We start from the raw sequence: 12659 nt of genomic DNA, 5'->3' as shown, positions 1-12659 counted from the left end.
CCAAATAAGGCTAGCAATGACCCTTATAAGATTTCTCGCTGTGGGCCCTCTCTAAGGGTCAGGAGCGATTTTTCTATTTTCAACAAGGTCCTTCATTAGTTCAAGTCAAAACATCTTCAGGCGGGTGGAGAAAGTCATTTATTTTCCATTTATGATCAAAACTTGGTCTCTTTTCATTGCAAAATGAAGGAAATCAAAATCTCGCCCTGGGCCCTCTCTGAGGGTCAGGGGCGATTTTTCGCTGTGGGCCCTCTCTGAGGGTCAGGAGCGAAATTTGACTTTTTGAACTCTCTGTCAGGATAATTTTATGGAATATAACATTTAATCACTTATACTTTAAGTTATATTCCATATATACTTTCAGGATGTTTGAGAGTGGTTTCAGACCTCCAGGAGTTATATTGCAAAATCTAGTTTTTGGAGGTTTTTCAGTTTTCAGACTTAGTCAAATTTCAAGATAAGGACATTCCAGACTTAGCCAAATCTCAGGATCAGGACTTTCAGACTTAGCCAAATTTCAGGATCAGGACTTTCAGACTTAGCCAAATTTCAAGATCAGGACTTTCAGACTTCATCACTTATCAACTTGACCTCACTCAAGCAGAACCTGCTATCTAGGTGATCCCCTTGGCGACACTCAAAATGCAAAGGCTAACTGACAAAACCCTAAAAGACCTAGAAAACAAACCCTAGAAAAGCAAAAAGCAGGGGTCCCCATTTGCAATGGGGCGATGTGTGAAATGGTCACAACACATTTCTCAATTTTCGCATGCCATCCTTTCATAGTGGCCATGCTAATCTTCTTTGTATCATTCCAATTGTATTGGATGCTTCTATTACTCAGCATTGTTACTATGGAAATATTACAATTACTTGTCAACAATGACCAAATGAACCATTTGAATAGATCGACTATTTGAGGTTAGAGCATTATCTTTTACCTTGAAAAAGTAGAGAAATGATTTAGTTCCACGTGCAATAAATGATAATTAAAGTTGAGTAAATTAAAATGTTGTACAAATCCCTGCATTTTATCAGACATTTAAATATTTACTTCAAAACAAAGGAATTCTTCCTGTAGCATTCCATCAAACAATTATAAACATATATACAAAATAGTCCAATTCATTAATAGTGGTATCGTAGCCACAATTCTTGCTAACCTAGAGGGATTGAGAAAATTCATGCAAACAGATAATTCATGTAGTATGGTTAAAAGACAAACAAGTATTAATGGAGAGAAATATACAATAGCTAGCTAATAACTATTAAAAATTTATGATGATTGTCTTTGAAAATCATCATAAGTTACATATTTAGGCAAGTTAAAAATTACAAGTTTTTGCAATTTCCTCTTGTTCTAGTGAAAATTGAGGGTAGACGGTCTAGTCCTCAATTGCAACTACCCGCTTGACCTAGAAGATTGTGCTTGTGTCTCCACCCTATTACTAGATGGCAATGACTCCTTTGCCACATCAATGTTATCCAATGACAATCCAATCTTCCTTGCTTTTACTACGGACACATCCTCCATAGCCTACCACAAAATCAGCAATCTCGTCTTCTATAAACAAGAATGGCTCATCATCCTACATAGTCTAACCACTAAAGGATTAATACAATTCAAATTAATAGGCTACTTTGATTCGTTCTCTGCCTTTCTTTATGTGAAGCAAAAGGTTGTATTACACAAAAACAAGGTCATTGAGACATTGTTGAGTCAATTTATTATGCTTCTTCAAGTGAATGGCATCAAACAAACACCAACTGTGCTCATAGACAAAAGCACTAGAAGGTTGAGATAGAATGTGGAGGCCTAGCTTTTGGAAATTCAGGGTATTTCCACCCCAATTTTTCAACCAAGAACCTAGAAATAAGAAAATCAAGAGTTTTCAAATAAACAATATTTTATTAATCATTGTAAATTATGACTTGCAAGATATAAGACTTCACTTATTCTTACTTGGTATTTGGGTGGATCTTCCTAGGAGAGCTAGTGACAAATAAAAGAGCCTTCCTCTGAGCTTGCTTATAATTTTGCAACTCTAAAATGATGAGATCTCACCTCAACCTTGAGTGTTATCATCTCAATGCATTGGTGAGAGCCTCAAAAACTGGGGTTGAGGTAGTGTTGATGTGTCTGAAGTCGCATTGCTGCAAACTCCATACGGCCAACGCAGAATAGAATAACCAGTTGAGTATCCTATCCTCTCTTGAGATAAGGAAGTCCCTAATGCTATTTTTGGTTTGACCAAAGGGGACGACCTCAAGGTTTTGATTGTCAGGTCTTGACTGTGGGACTACTCAGTGGTTTGATGTGTTTTTGCTGGAAACACAAGGGGACTTACAATTTGCAACAAACTGGTCTGCTGTGATTCTCGGATTACGCAATAAAGAGCAAAAGGAAAGGCTTAGGAGATCTAAAACTAACAACACGGGTATGCAGGTAGACGGATTCAACATAACCAATTCCTGCTTGGCCAGAATAGCTCACAACCTTGCAGGAACGGTGCAATCTTCAAAGGGACTTGGAAGATTTTCAGACTGGAGACGCACAGCTAAGCACCCAATTCTGGCGCAACTCAGACAAACACCTGCAATTGAACTAAGCACAATTAAAGGCTCAGGTTAACCATACAAAAGGATACACAATCAGTATATCCTCAATGGTATGAGCCTGAATCTATCAGATACCTGCACACCCAAAATAGAAAGATCTATCTAAAAAGCTGAGAGAAACCATGCAAACAGGATGAAAACAATACAATAAACACCAAATCAATGTTTATATATTGATTTCAGCTGCCTATTACAACAATTTATGCAGCATCTCTATGCCACTGCTAAGATCTAACCTATTCTAACTCTTAAATCTAACTATCTAACAATCTCTAACTAACTAACCATCTAACTATCTAACCCTTTACAAAAGAAAGGCCTCTGCCTTTTATAGATATTACAATTTTGAATCGAAGGCTAGGATGGACTGCATCCAAGGGTCCTGATCTGCCTTCCAGAAGCTGGCAGCTTTAACCCATGCCGAATTAATTCTCAGTTATCCAACCAGCAACTATCTCAACTACCTGCCACTATTTGGCTTTAATTCAGGTCTATCCAATCTCCTTGGTGGTTAGGAATAGTTATCCACAAAAATATCTTGCGCGGGACCCATAGGCAGTTTACAATAAAGCAGTTTAGTTTTAAAACTGAATTTCTGGACTTAAACCCAGCTGTGTGCTTTTTCTCGAGAAGGCATAAACTTTAAAGCATTCAGAGTGTTCTTTGGTCTTTAGTCCCGGTGGTGGACTTCATCTTTGTTCAGCGGCACGGTTCCCAATGTTTGGTTGCTCTCACGCTCCTGCAGCACGTTCCCACATCTTTTTCTTTTTCAATCTTCAGCACCTGGCCTTGATTGCAATCCTTCTTCGATTTGTGTTTCAGGTCTTTCTCCTGGTTCTCTAATGACATCCTGCGACCTGCGAACGATCAATTTTGCTTCATTAAATTAATTTGAAATTAATTAATTAATTTAATGAATATTAAATTTAATTACGACATCTGGCTTGAGAAGCTCTTTGTGAGATGTATCTTGAAAATGCTTCTCCTTTCTCTTCTAATGTGAAATCTAATCCTTGGTCTTGATGGTGTTTGGGCGTTACTTCTGCGTGATTTTACCTTTGGAGTCTTTGGCGTTTTGAATGGGTTTATGGCGTTTGAAAACTTCTTATAGTGCGACTCGGGAGGTTTGAAGAGCTCCTGCAAATTTTAAAATCCTAACACTCATGCCCTTTCTAGTGAATTTCGAAGTAGGGGACTTTGGAATTTCAACTGTGTTTTATCTTCCAACTTCGGACCCTTTGGCAAATATGGAGGCCCTTCCAAAACCTATACTTCGCATTTGCCCGACCTGCGTGAACTTCAGAACTATTACGTCCTTTGCGATTTTCGCGTCCGGCTTTTGCGATTGGAGATATTTCGGAGCCTGGGGAGTTTTGCAAGTCGAAGTGTAATTTTCGGACCATCGAACACTTTTTGCAACTCTAAAGAAAACTTTGGACCCTAAGCCCCCTTTTGGAAAATCGAAGAAATTTCGGACCATTAAACATGTTTGCAAATTCGGAGTTTCAAGGCGTTTTCGGCGAACTAGAGGTATTTCGGACCCTAGCGTATGTTTTGCAACTCAAGAAAACTTCGGACCTTAAGGCACTTTCTACAATTTCTATGAATTTCGGACTTTTAACATGCCTTGCAAATTCTTTTAAAAACCTCGGACCTTAACCACCTTTTCGAAAACTCAAGGTAAATTTCAGACCTTTAGCCCCTTTTCGCAAATTTCAGAGTGTTTAGATGTTTTTGCAATTTTATCATTTTTCGAATTTCAGCTCCAGGGTCCGAAATTGGGGGACTTAAGTGAAATTCGGACCTTTGGGGGCTTTTTGCAACTTTCCAACATTTTAAATTTCGGCCCCAGGGTCCGAAATTGGAGGACTTAAGTGAAATTCGGACCTCTGGGTGAAATTCGAACCTCTGGGGGCTTTTGGCAACTTTTGAACCTTTTCACATTTTAGCCCCAGGGTCCAAAATTAGAGGACTTAAGTGAAATTCGAACCTCTAGGGGCTTTTGGCAACTTTTGAACCTTTTCACATTTTAGCCCCAGGGTCCGAAATTCGCCCCTTTGGGCATTTTGGCGATTTTAAACTTTTTCCTCAAGAAGTGTGAGCTTGGGCACTTGGGCGAGTTTGTCAAGATCTCGCCGAAGGATCATTTTTTGAGAGTGGTTTCGGACCTCCAGGAGTTATATTGCAAATTCTAGTTTTTGGAGGATTCCTCAGTTTTCCAGACTTAGTCAAATTTCAGGATCAGGACATTCCAGACTTAGCCAAATTTCAGGATCAGGACATTCCAGACTTAGCCAAATTTCAGGGCATTTGGAGATCAAGATGGCATTCTAGACTCCATCACTCACCAATCAAATTTCAAGATCAGGACATTCCAGACTTAGCCAAATTTCAGGATCTGGACATTCCAGACTTAGCCAAATTTCAGGGCATTTGGAGATCAAGATGGCATTCCAGACTCCATCACTCACCAACTTGACCTAACTTAGACCTTCAAGGATGATATTCACTCACCAAGCGAGACACAATGAGCAACAAGAGCAAAACCAAGCCCTAAGGAAGACTCTCAAAGAAACCCTAATTTTGGGGCCCTATTGACTCACCCTGGCTCAAGCAGAGCCTGCCATCCCAACGACTCCCCTGACAGCACTCATCATGCAAAGGCTAACAGACAAAACCTTAAAAAAAACTAGAAAAACAAACCCCATAAAGCAAAAAGCAGGGGTCCCATTTATGGGGCGATGTGCGAATACGTCACAACAGCCCCTAGAGGCTGAATTTGGTTTTAGCGGCACTTGACCCTTCAAATCCCCTTCCTCTTCCGCAAAGACAGAAAGGCACAAATTGGGGGGTCCCTATCTAAGACAGGGATGGGTGTGCAATTCGCACAACAAATGGCGACTCGGCTGGGAAATGTTCCTAGACATTTCAAGGATGACTATCCGGATCGAACCCGAGAATCTCTGGTATATACCCCACAAAACAACCCAAATGACAAAAGACAGATTCAAAGTAAAAATGAGGTCGCAAACTGAATCAAGTCACCAACCTTGAGAAATTAAGTGTGTGTAGTGAAGTTCATTCAAGCCTAAAGAAGGTTGAGATATCATTGTTTAGTTAATGCAAGTTACGTAGAGCGACTCTAACTCCAAAAGCAACCTGGATAGAGCCCCGCTGCCAGCAAGCGTCTATAGCCCCAGCGGAGTTATCGCCTGTAAGCTCACAGAGATTGCTCTGTTTCCGATAAATTTTCTTGTTGAAAATCGACAAAGGTGTCTGCATTCCCAAAGCCAAGCAACTTGATATTTCTTTGCTTTTCAATTTCTTTTCTTTTGATTTTTCTCTTTTATTTACACTTTTTCACCTTGGCTGGTAAGCAGTGAAGCCAAAGTGGGATTGAGCATTACAGTGGTCGCTGAAGCAGAGCTTCAGAATTTTTTCACTTGCAGTGACCTCCCTTTGATAAAACGACAGACTTAAGCGTTTTTAAGCGTTTAAAAGTGCAATGATCACAACGTTGGTGACAAGACGCACTAAGCAACTAAATTTTTAGACTAACTAAGCCTTAAACCAAAATGGACTGACTACGGGGGCAACCGTCAATTAGGCACTCTACCAAAGTCGCCATCCAAGAAATGAGCCGGAAAAACATTTTCTAACTTCGTACACCAGAGCTGGGAAGAGCAAACAAACCCCTTCAAAAACTGACAGGGAGACAACCCCTTCCAAAAGGACACCTACACTATGGAAAGCAAACTAAACTAAAGCAGAACATAGGAAATCTAAGCTAAAAGAACAGAAAATGAACAAAAACCTAAACTAACTATGTACAAGAAGAGACCGATTGTACAAAAGGCAGGTTATATGCATGCGTTCCTGATCCATGATGATTTCTCAGTATATGCAGCAGTAACAAGGCAGTGGGAACAGTTCTCAGTTTGGCTGGTTTGTCTTTATATTATGAAAAGAAAATTTTCAATTGGCCACTCTCGAATTTAACCAGGACATTGGGCAAAATTATTAGTTGAGGGAGTTCATTAGGTCCGTGGTTAATCCATTTACAGGTTGTTTTTCCAGAATATTCAAAATTAAACGGAAAATTTTCAGAATTAACAGCAGGAGGGAAAGAAACAACCTGGCAGGTTTCCGAGTCATGCAGAGTTTTGCACGGTGGTTTGGGCGGCGGGAAGGCTTCAGCAGCTGTATCAGGAGGACGCCATTGGTGGTGCAGCATCTCAATAGCATCCAAAGTGTGCAAATCAACATCAGATTTTTCATTGGGTGGCGCAAGCTGACAGTTGATCTCAAAACCGAACTCGAACTCAGGAAAGAGGGGTGCATCGTCTGCTGGTGCATCTTCATATCGTGTGAACAATGCAGCCTTATGTACTTCTATCAGTACGTCCTCAAACAGCAGAGACTCTTTGATTGATTGGCTCTCAAAAACATCCTCAACTGACTCTTGGACAGCATCGTCCATTTGTGGGGCTGCTGCAAACTGCTCTTCAACCTGTGGCTGATCCACAAAGCTCCCTTGATCATCCTCTTGAACACTGTTCTCATCAGTTGCAAGGATAATAAATTCATCTGCTACCTTGGTTTGATTGATTGGTTCATCTTGCTCAGCACTTGATAGCCCCAACTCAACATCGTCAGAAGGTGTGGCGCTGTATTGATTTTGCGATCTTCTATACTCGTCTGCAGCAAGGTAGGCACTCCACACTTTGTTGGTGATGCTCTCCTCTGGTTCTTCCGATAGTCCAAATTGGGCTTTGACTTGACTGACTGCTTCTATGCATAGCGAGCAGGTGAACTCTGAATGTGGGGTGCGGTGAATTCTGCACCACCAAGGTGACAGCACATTCTCCAAGCATAACTCCTCTTCGAGACCAAACTGATTCTCAATCAAATTCTTGACTTGTAAATTCTTCGATGCTGGACAGAGGACTGGGGATATACGGTTGTACGATTGCCTTTGGTTTGGGGACATCCTAAAAGAATATCTGCCCCTGTAATGCGAACTCGACCGTTGATGGAAATGTCAAGCAATTCAATTCATCGTGCGCTGTGGTGTCATGAATTCTGCAGTGAGCTGAAGATGCAAATTCGGACAGCTGCCTTGGATAGAACTGCAAACTTAGCTCTTGCTGGATTTGAAAAATTTCAGACTGCAGACAGTCTTTATGAAGCGACTGACTCAACATACTGACTCAGAAATATTTTTGGTATTTTCAGGTTTTCAAGAAAATCAACTCACTATTTGAAGCCAATAAAATATTCATGAGGGTGTGATTCCTTCTATCCGTCCACCTATCTGAAATAATTGTGTATCCAAACTTTCATCACTACTTCTGATCTTCCACAAATATTTTTGCATCTATAATAACATCATGGAGAACCATGCCACTTAACTCTATTGGAGAGAGTGCCTTGTACCATTTCCTTGCAACTATCAATGCTATTACCAAATAATCCCAATTTCGACTCCCTACAAAGTTGAAGGGAAGGTTGTAATACCCAAAATTTGTAGATGCCATATCTACTTCTTTTTGCACCTCCTTATTCCATGTCGTAGCTTCCAATAAAGGTTGTGTTCCATGTACATTTCTAGGCACAAAAAAACCCTTCTGACTAAACTCTAATCAAGCTGGATGAGGTGGATGTGCCACATGTGTGAAGACCACGACTAGAGCCCACAATGCCTATCAAATATACAACAAATTTTGTTGGCAAATTAAGAGCAATTGTTGCTTCTATGGTTACTTGTGTCTTGGCCCTCTCAATTTATTTTAATCTAGTAATGCAAGGTCTGCCATCATCTCACTTCACCTCTTTTGGAACATCTGTACGCAGCTTGGAATCGTGATTTGCCTACAAGATAGTATTTGAGGCGATTGATGAATCCACTAAGCTTCTCATGTACCCAGTACAAATCACAATTCCCACTATCAATCCCATTTAGCATTTTACCAAGCAGAATCGTGGCTTTGAAGCGATTTAATTCCAATGGGACAGCTTCCACTTGTTGAGTTTGAACCTCGGAAAATTGGATACCGTTGTATATTAACCTGCAACATTGATAAAAACAAAAAAAAATAGTTTCTGTTGTTTAAAAAAATTATAGCAATTTGAACACAAATTATTAAAAATATCATGTAAAATTTAAATGTATTTGAAAAATTCAAACGTAATACGATAATAAGGTAGTCGAATGACAATTGAATTAATGAATTGGACAAAAATAACATCTTTTAACCCTAATATATAAGCCCTATATTCAGATAAAATAAAAAGTTCGAAAAAAATTTGATTCGATAAATCTGTATATTTGTATATCATTTAAATTTCAATCAACAAATTCTTTAACATTTTTTGTGAGGTAAAGACCTAAGGACAAAATTACATGAAGCAAAAAAATAAATTATTTGTTTAGGAATATCTTGAAAATTTGTCATCTCCACCATCCCTGATTTCAAGTTAAATAATTTGAGTTGCCATGGATCTTTAAGGCATATGACAATAAAACACAAGAAGCAAACCAGGCGATTGAGGTTGGTGTCTCCATGGCAGTATTCTCCTGGTATGATGCTCTAATATCTTGAACAAGGTTACATGATCTTTATTGAAAGTCGCTATTAGTAAAAGCAACTTTTGCCATAATGCCTAAAGTTAAGGATAACCTCAATAAATTTGATGGCAGATAAACATAGCAAATAATAGGCTCAATGACTACAAGCTAACTGGGGCCCTTATTATCGTATTCCAAATAAATCTTATCAGATTCCAAATAATTTGTCCAAGAAATAATGCCTTTATCATCAAATTCCTCTTTGGTGGATCAAATTAGCTACAGTATTCCATATCTTGGTCATGGTCACCCTGTTCGGTTTTTTCTGTAAATAAACTCTATTGCAAGCAATAAAGATAACTACATTTCAATTTAATGTATACAGATGATGGATTAGAAATTTGCATGTACCTTTTATTTTAGAGGGCAACTCAAGAGCCTTCTGCATCAAAAAAAAAGAAGTGCACAGCATTGGTGAAGATTGGCAATGAAGAAGACTTAAGCAGAAATTATAATATGGTATCTTCATATAATCTTCATATTTAGCCTTCAATAAAAGCACATGGTAACTTACAAAACCATATTGTTTTTACTCACAACTTTGTTCTGTAAAACCTCCAAAAACACTTCCCGGTCATTATTTCTGAGCTGTCCCTTACTCAATATCACATCATCTTGCAAATTTGACTCAATTATTTCCCTGTACAGATTGAGTCAGAATGCAATTTAAAAATAACACTACCACTTGTCAGACTAAAAGCTTCCCGTACATTCCAATAATATTAGATATGAGATGGATTTGGGCCTGAAGTGCAGCAGTAAAATGCTAGCCCTATGTGGGAGAGGTCCCCAAGTCCTGGATTGAGCCCCACAGATACCCCTCGCATCCAGATTGTGGGAAAATGGAGGGAATACTCAATTACAGTGAGAAGCAACCAGCAGTTAAAAAATGTAAAATTGAATGAAAGTAGTGTATAATAATGGGTTTGTCCTCCTTCCCAGGTAAAAAGGAGGAGACAATTAATACAAAAACTGCAGGTTCATTGGTCCTGGATTAAAAACAGTTTGTCATGTCAAGAAAACAGATAGATTTAAAATAAATATCAGATATAAAGATAGTACCATAAACAGTCATTAAAGAACTTCACATAAAATCTTCACACTCCACTAACCTGCCAGTTTTATCCCCAACCTGAGAAGGGATCTGGTCAAATTTTCCAGTTCTGAATTCCCAATGGTCACCAGCACTTGATGAAATCTGGGGACAGGTCTCAGAAACAAGACTCTGATAAGAAGATTCATCAACCTACACAAAAAATAAATCACATTAAAAATCAAAACAAGACCACCACAATTAAATCATTTGATTATATCTTCACAATAGATTTTGTCTGACTAAAATTATCTAACTATAGTGTATTTTCCACTAGCCTTAATTTCTTTATATGGTAGTTTCGTAACCAATCTGTACTAAAGGATTTAGAAGTATGACTAGCAGACAAACATATTGAGCTAAAGACTGAATGCATAGCTAAGCATAATGTGTATGCATTTTAATTAATTTAATAAGTGAATTCAGTGAAAATTAAAAGAAATATTAAGTCACTTCATTAATGCACTTTAATGAATTATTTAAAGTGGAAATTTGGAAAGTCTTTCAAGAATGTTTAGAGGGAAATATAAAGAGGAGTTTGGAAGCTCATTTCTTCATGCTTGATTTATTTTTTTCTATTACAGATTTTAAAGCTTCTTGTGGAGCATAACCCTAGGATAGAGAACCTAAGGGAAATCAGTTTTGGTGATGAGAGATCTACCCTAGCTGATTGCAGGTGGAGCTACACAAGTTTCACGCTTGATTAATGAGTAAAGATACGATTTGTGAAGCCTTGCAAGCAAGACAAAGGTATTGTGCTTGCAAGAAATTATCCAGGAAGTTTTTTGGGCGCCATAGTTGATATTGTTGGAGGAATAAAATAACAAGTGCTAGGCAATTGTCATTTGCCTGATTTCAAGTTTGACACCATGTTCTGCGAGTTTGTGTTTGCTAGGTGTTGAGTTTTACTCTTGTTGGGCATTGGAATTTGTTCCATTTGGAGGCGTAGCATCTTTCCCTGGATAATCGACTCCTTGTATGTGACTGGATGAGACTTTGAGACTGGTTGAAGGGCTTGTTGAAGCTGTAATTGAACCACCATTCCCTGTAGAGAGACGTTTGAGGGTTGAGGAGCTTCTACAAAGGTCGTGAAGCCTTTAGGGGTACTATTGAAGAAGAACGCTTCCTTGGAGGCATGAAGGCTTCCTGCAGCAGTGGCTTGTGATCTTAAGGTTTAATATGGCATAAAAATCAGCATATGCTGGGCGATGAAGTCATAACAGGCTGCTGGTGAAGTATATTTGCTGTAGCAATCTTAAGTTCAGAAGTTTGTAAATCTGAACCTCTGTAATCTGCCATTATATCACCAAATGTATTATTCAGAAAATACATTGTTTCAGTTGTTGCAAATATATCATTGTCTATTATTTTCTATGAAATGTAAGCATGGTTTGACTCTTGTATATGTTCGAAAATATATAAACTCCCAATCAAACATCTCAGAAATATTACAACAGAAAACAACTATTGTCCATGCATTCAAACTGTTTGACATGATGCTCATTGGGTAGAAGTGCAAAATTAGGTGAAATTATGGTAGGGGTTTTCACACACTACCTAGTCTCATAAGAGCTAGCTCAATATAGAATCATCATTGTATATTTGTATCATTTGATAGAATATAATTATTCTCCCATGTTGGGCCTTTTTTTTACTTTTGATGAAACTTCTTAATCTTAAGTGGCTAATACCATAGCCAAATCTTACATGTTATTAAATCTTGTGGAACTACTTGTTAATATTTGTTAGAGATCTAAGTTTGCTGAACTCATATTTTCTTGAAAAAATAAGTATGCTCTTCTCTTGTATCAAATGATGATCTGGAGAATTAAAAAAACTTGATAAAAATACTAGATTCTATGGGATTCCTCTTTTCTGACTTTTTTGTTGCAGATGCATTTTGAAGATTGGTAGAGGAAATCTAAGTTCACCATTGAGTCCAAAGCATCTGAGAAAGGTTTACCTTATTTTGCATCTAAATTTAATGTAGGAGGTCAAATATATGAATGTTTTGATTTGAAAGGTGTTTGCCAAATCCAACAACTAGAATTTTGAAGCTTTATTTTGGCAAATTTGACCCTACCATTACATCTAGAAGACCCACAACCTACAAATCAACTATCAAACATAGAAATCAGAGCACGCTGCCCCAAGGCCTCAAGGAAATTTTATGCCCTCCCTAGTCATACCAATCATGAAACAAAGAATATTGGTATCTTATGAAATTGCATTGTTATGCTACTGGTTTGGCGATTGAAAATTTGAGCTTCGAAGTGTGGCTTCCTAGCTATGTCTCCATTTCGTACTTGGAAGATAGTA

The 12659-nt window shown here is 38.3% G+C and overlaps 1 protein-coding gene and 1 non-coding gene across 10 annotated transcripts in view; both read right to left on the bottom strand.

Moving 5' to 3' along the window:
• The window catches only part of LOC131065756 (polyadenylate-binding protein-interacting protein 4), a 193343-nt gene that overhangs the window by 115015 nt on the left and 65669 nt on the right, over positions 1-12659 (bottom strand). For 8 of the 9 annotated variants that reach the window (XM_058000391.1, XM_058000393.1, XM_058000392.1 and 5 more), the window contains exons 7-9: positions 10360-10493; positions 9785-9887; positions 9599-9629 (exon numbers count right to left, since the gene is read on the bottom strand). In XM_058000391.1, the coding sequence (XP_057856374.1) occupies positions 9599-9629; positions 9785-9887; positions 10360-10493 (268 nt within the window). The remainder of the gene's footprint in view (positions 1-9598; positions 9630-9784; positions 9888-10359; positions 10494-12659) is intronic. The other variant, XM_058000390.1, reaches the window with a different exon arrangement.
• LOC131065770 (U6 spliceosomal RNA) lies at positions 741-845 on the bottom strand. Its single transcript, XR_009111468.1, has one exon. It is a non-coding gene; the product is annotated as a U6 spliceosomal RNA (small nuclear RNA).

Source organism: Cryptomeria japonica, chromosome 7 (assembly GCF_030272615.1).
Source record: "Cryptomeria japonica chromosome 7, Sugi_1.0, whole genome shotgun sequence".
NCBI lineage: Eukaryota > Viridiplantae > Streptophyta > Pinopsida > Cupressales > Cupressaceae > Cryptomeria > Cryptomeria japonica.
Note: the sequence above shows the minus strand (reverse complement) of the source record. Positions and strands in the feature narration are given on the sequence as shown.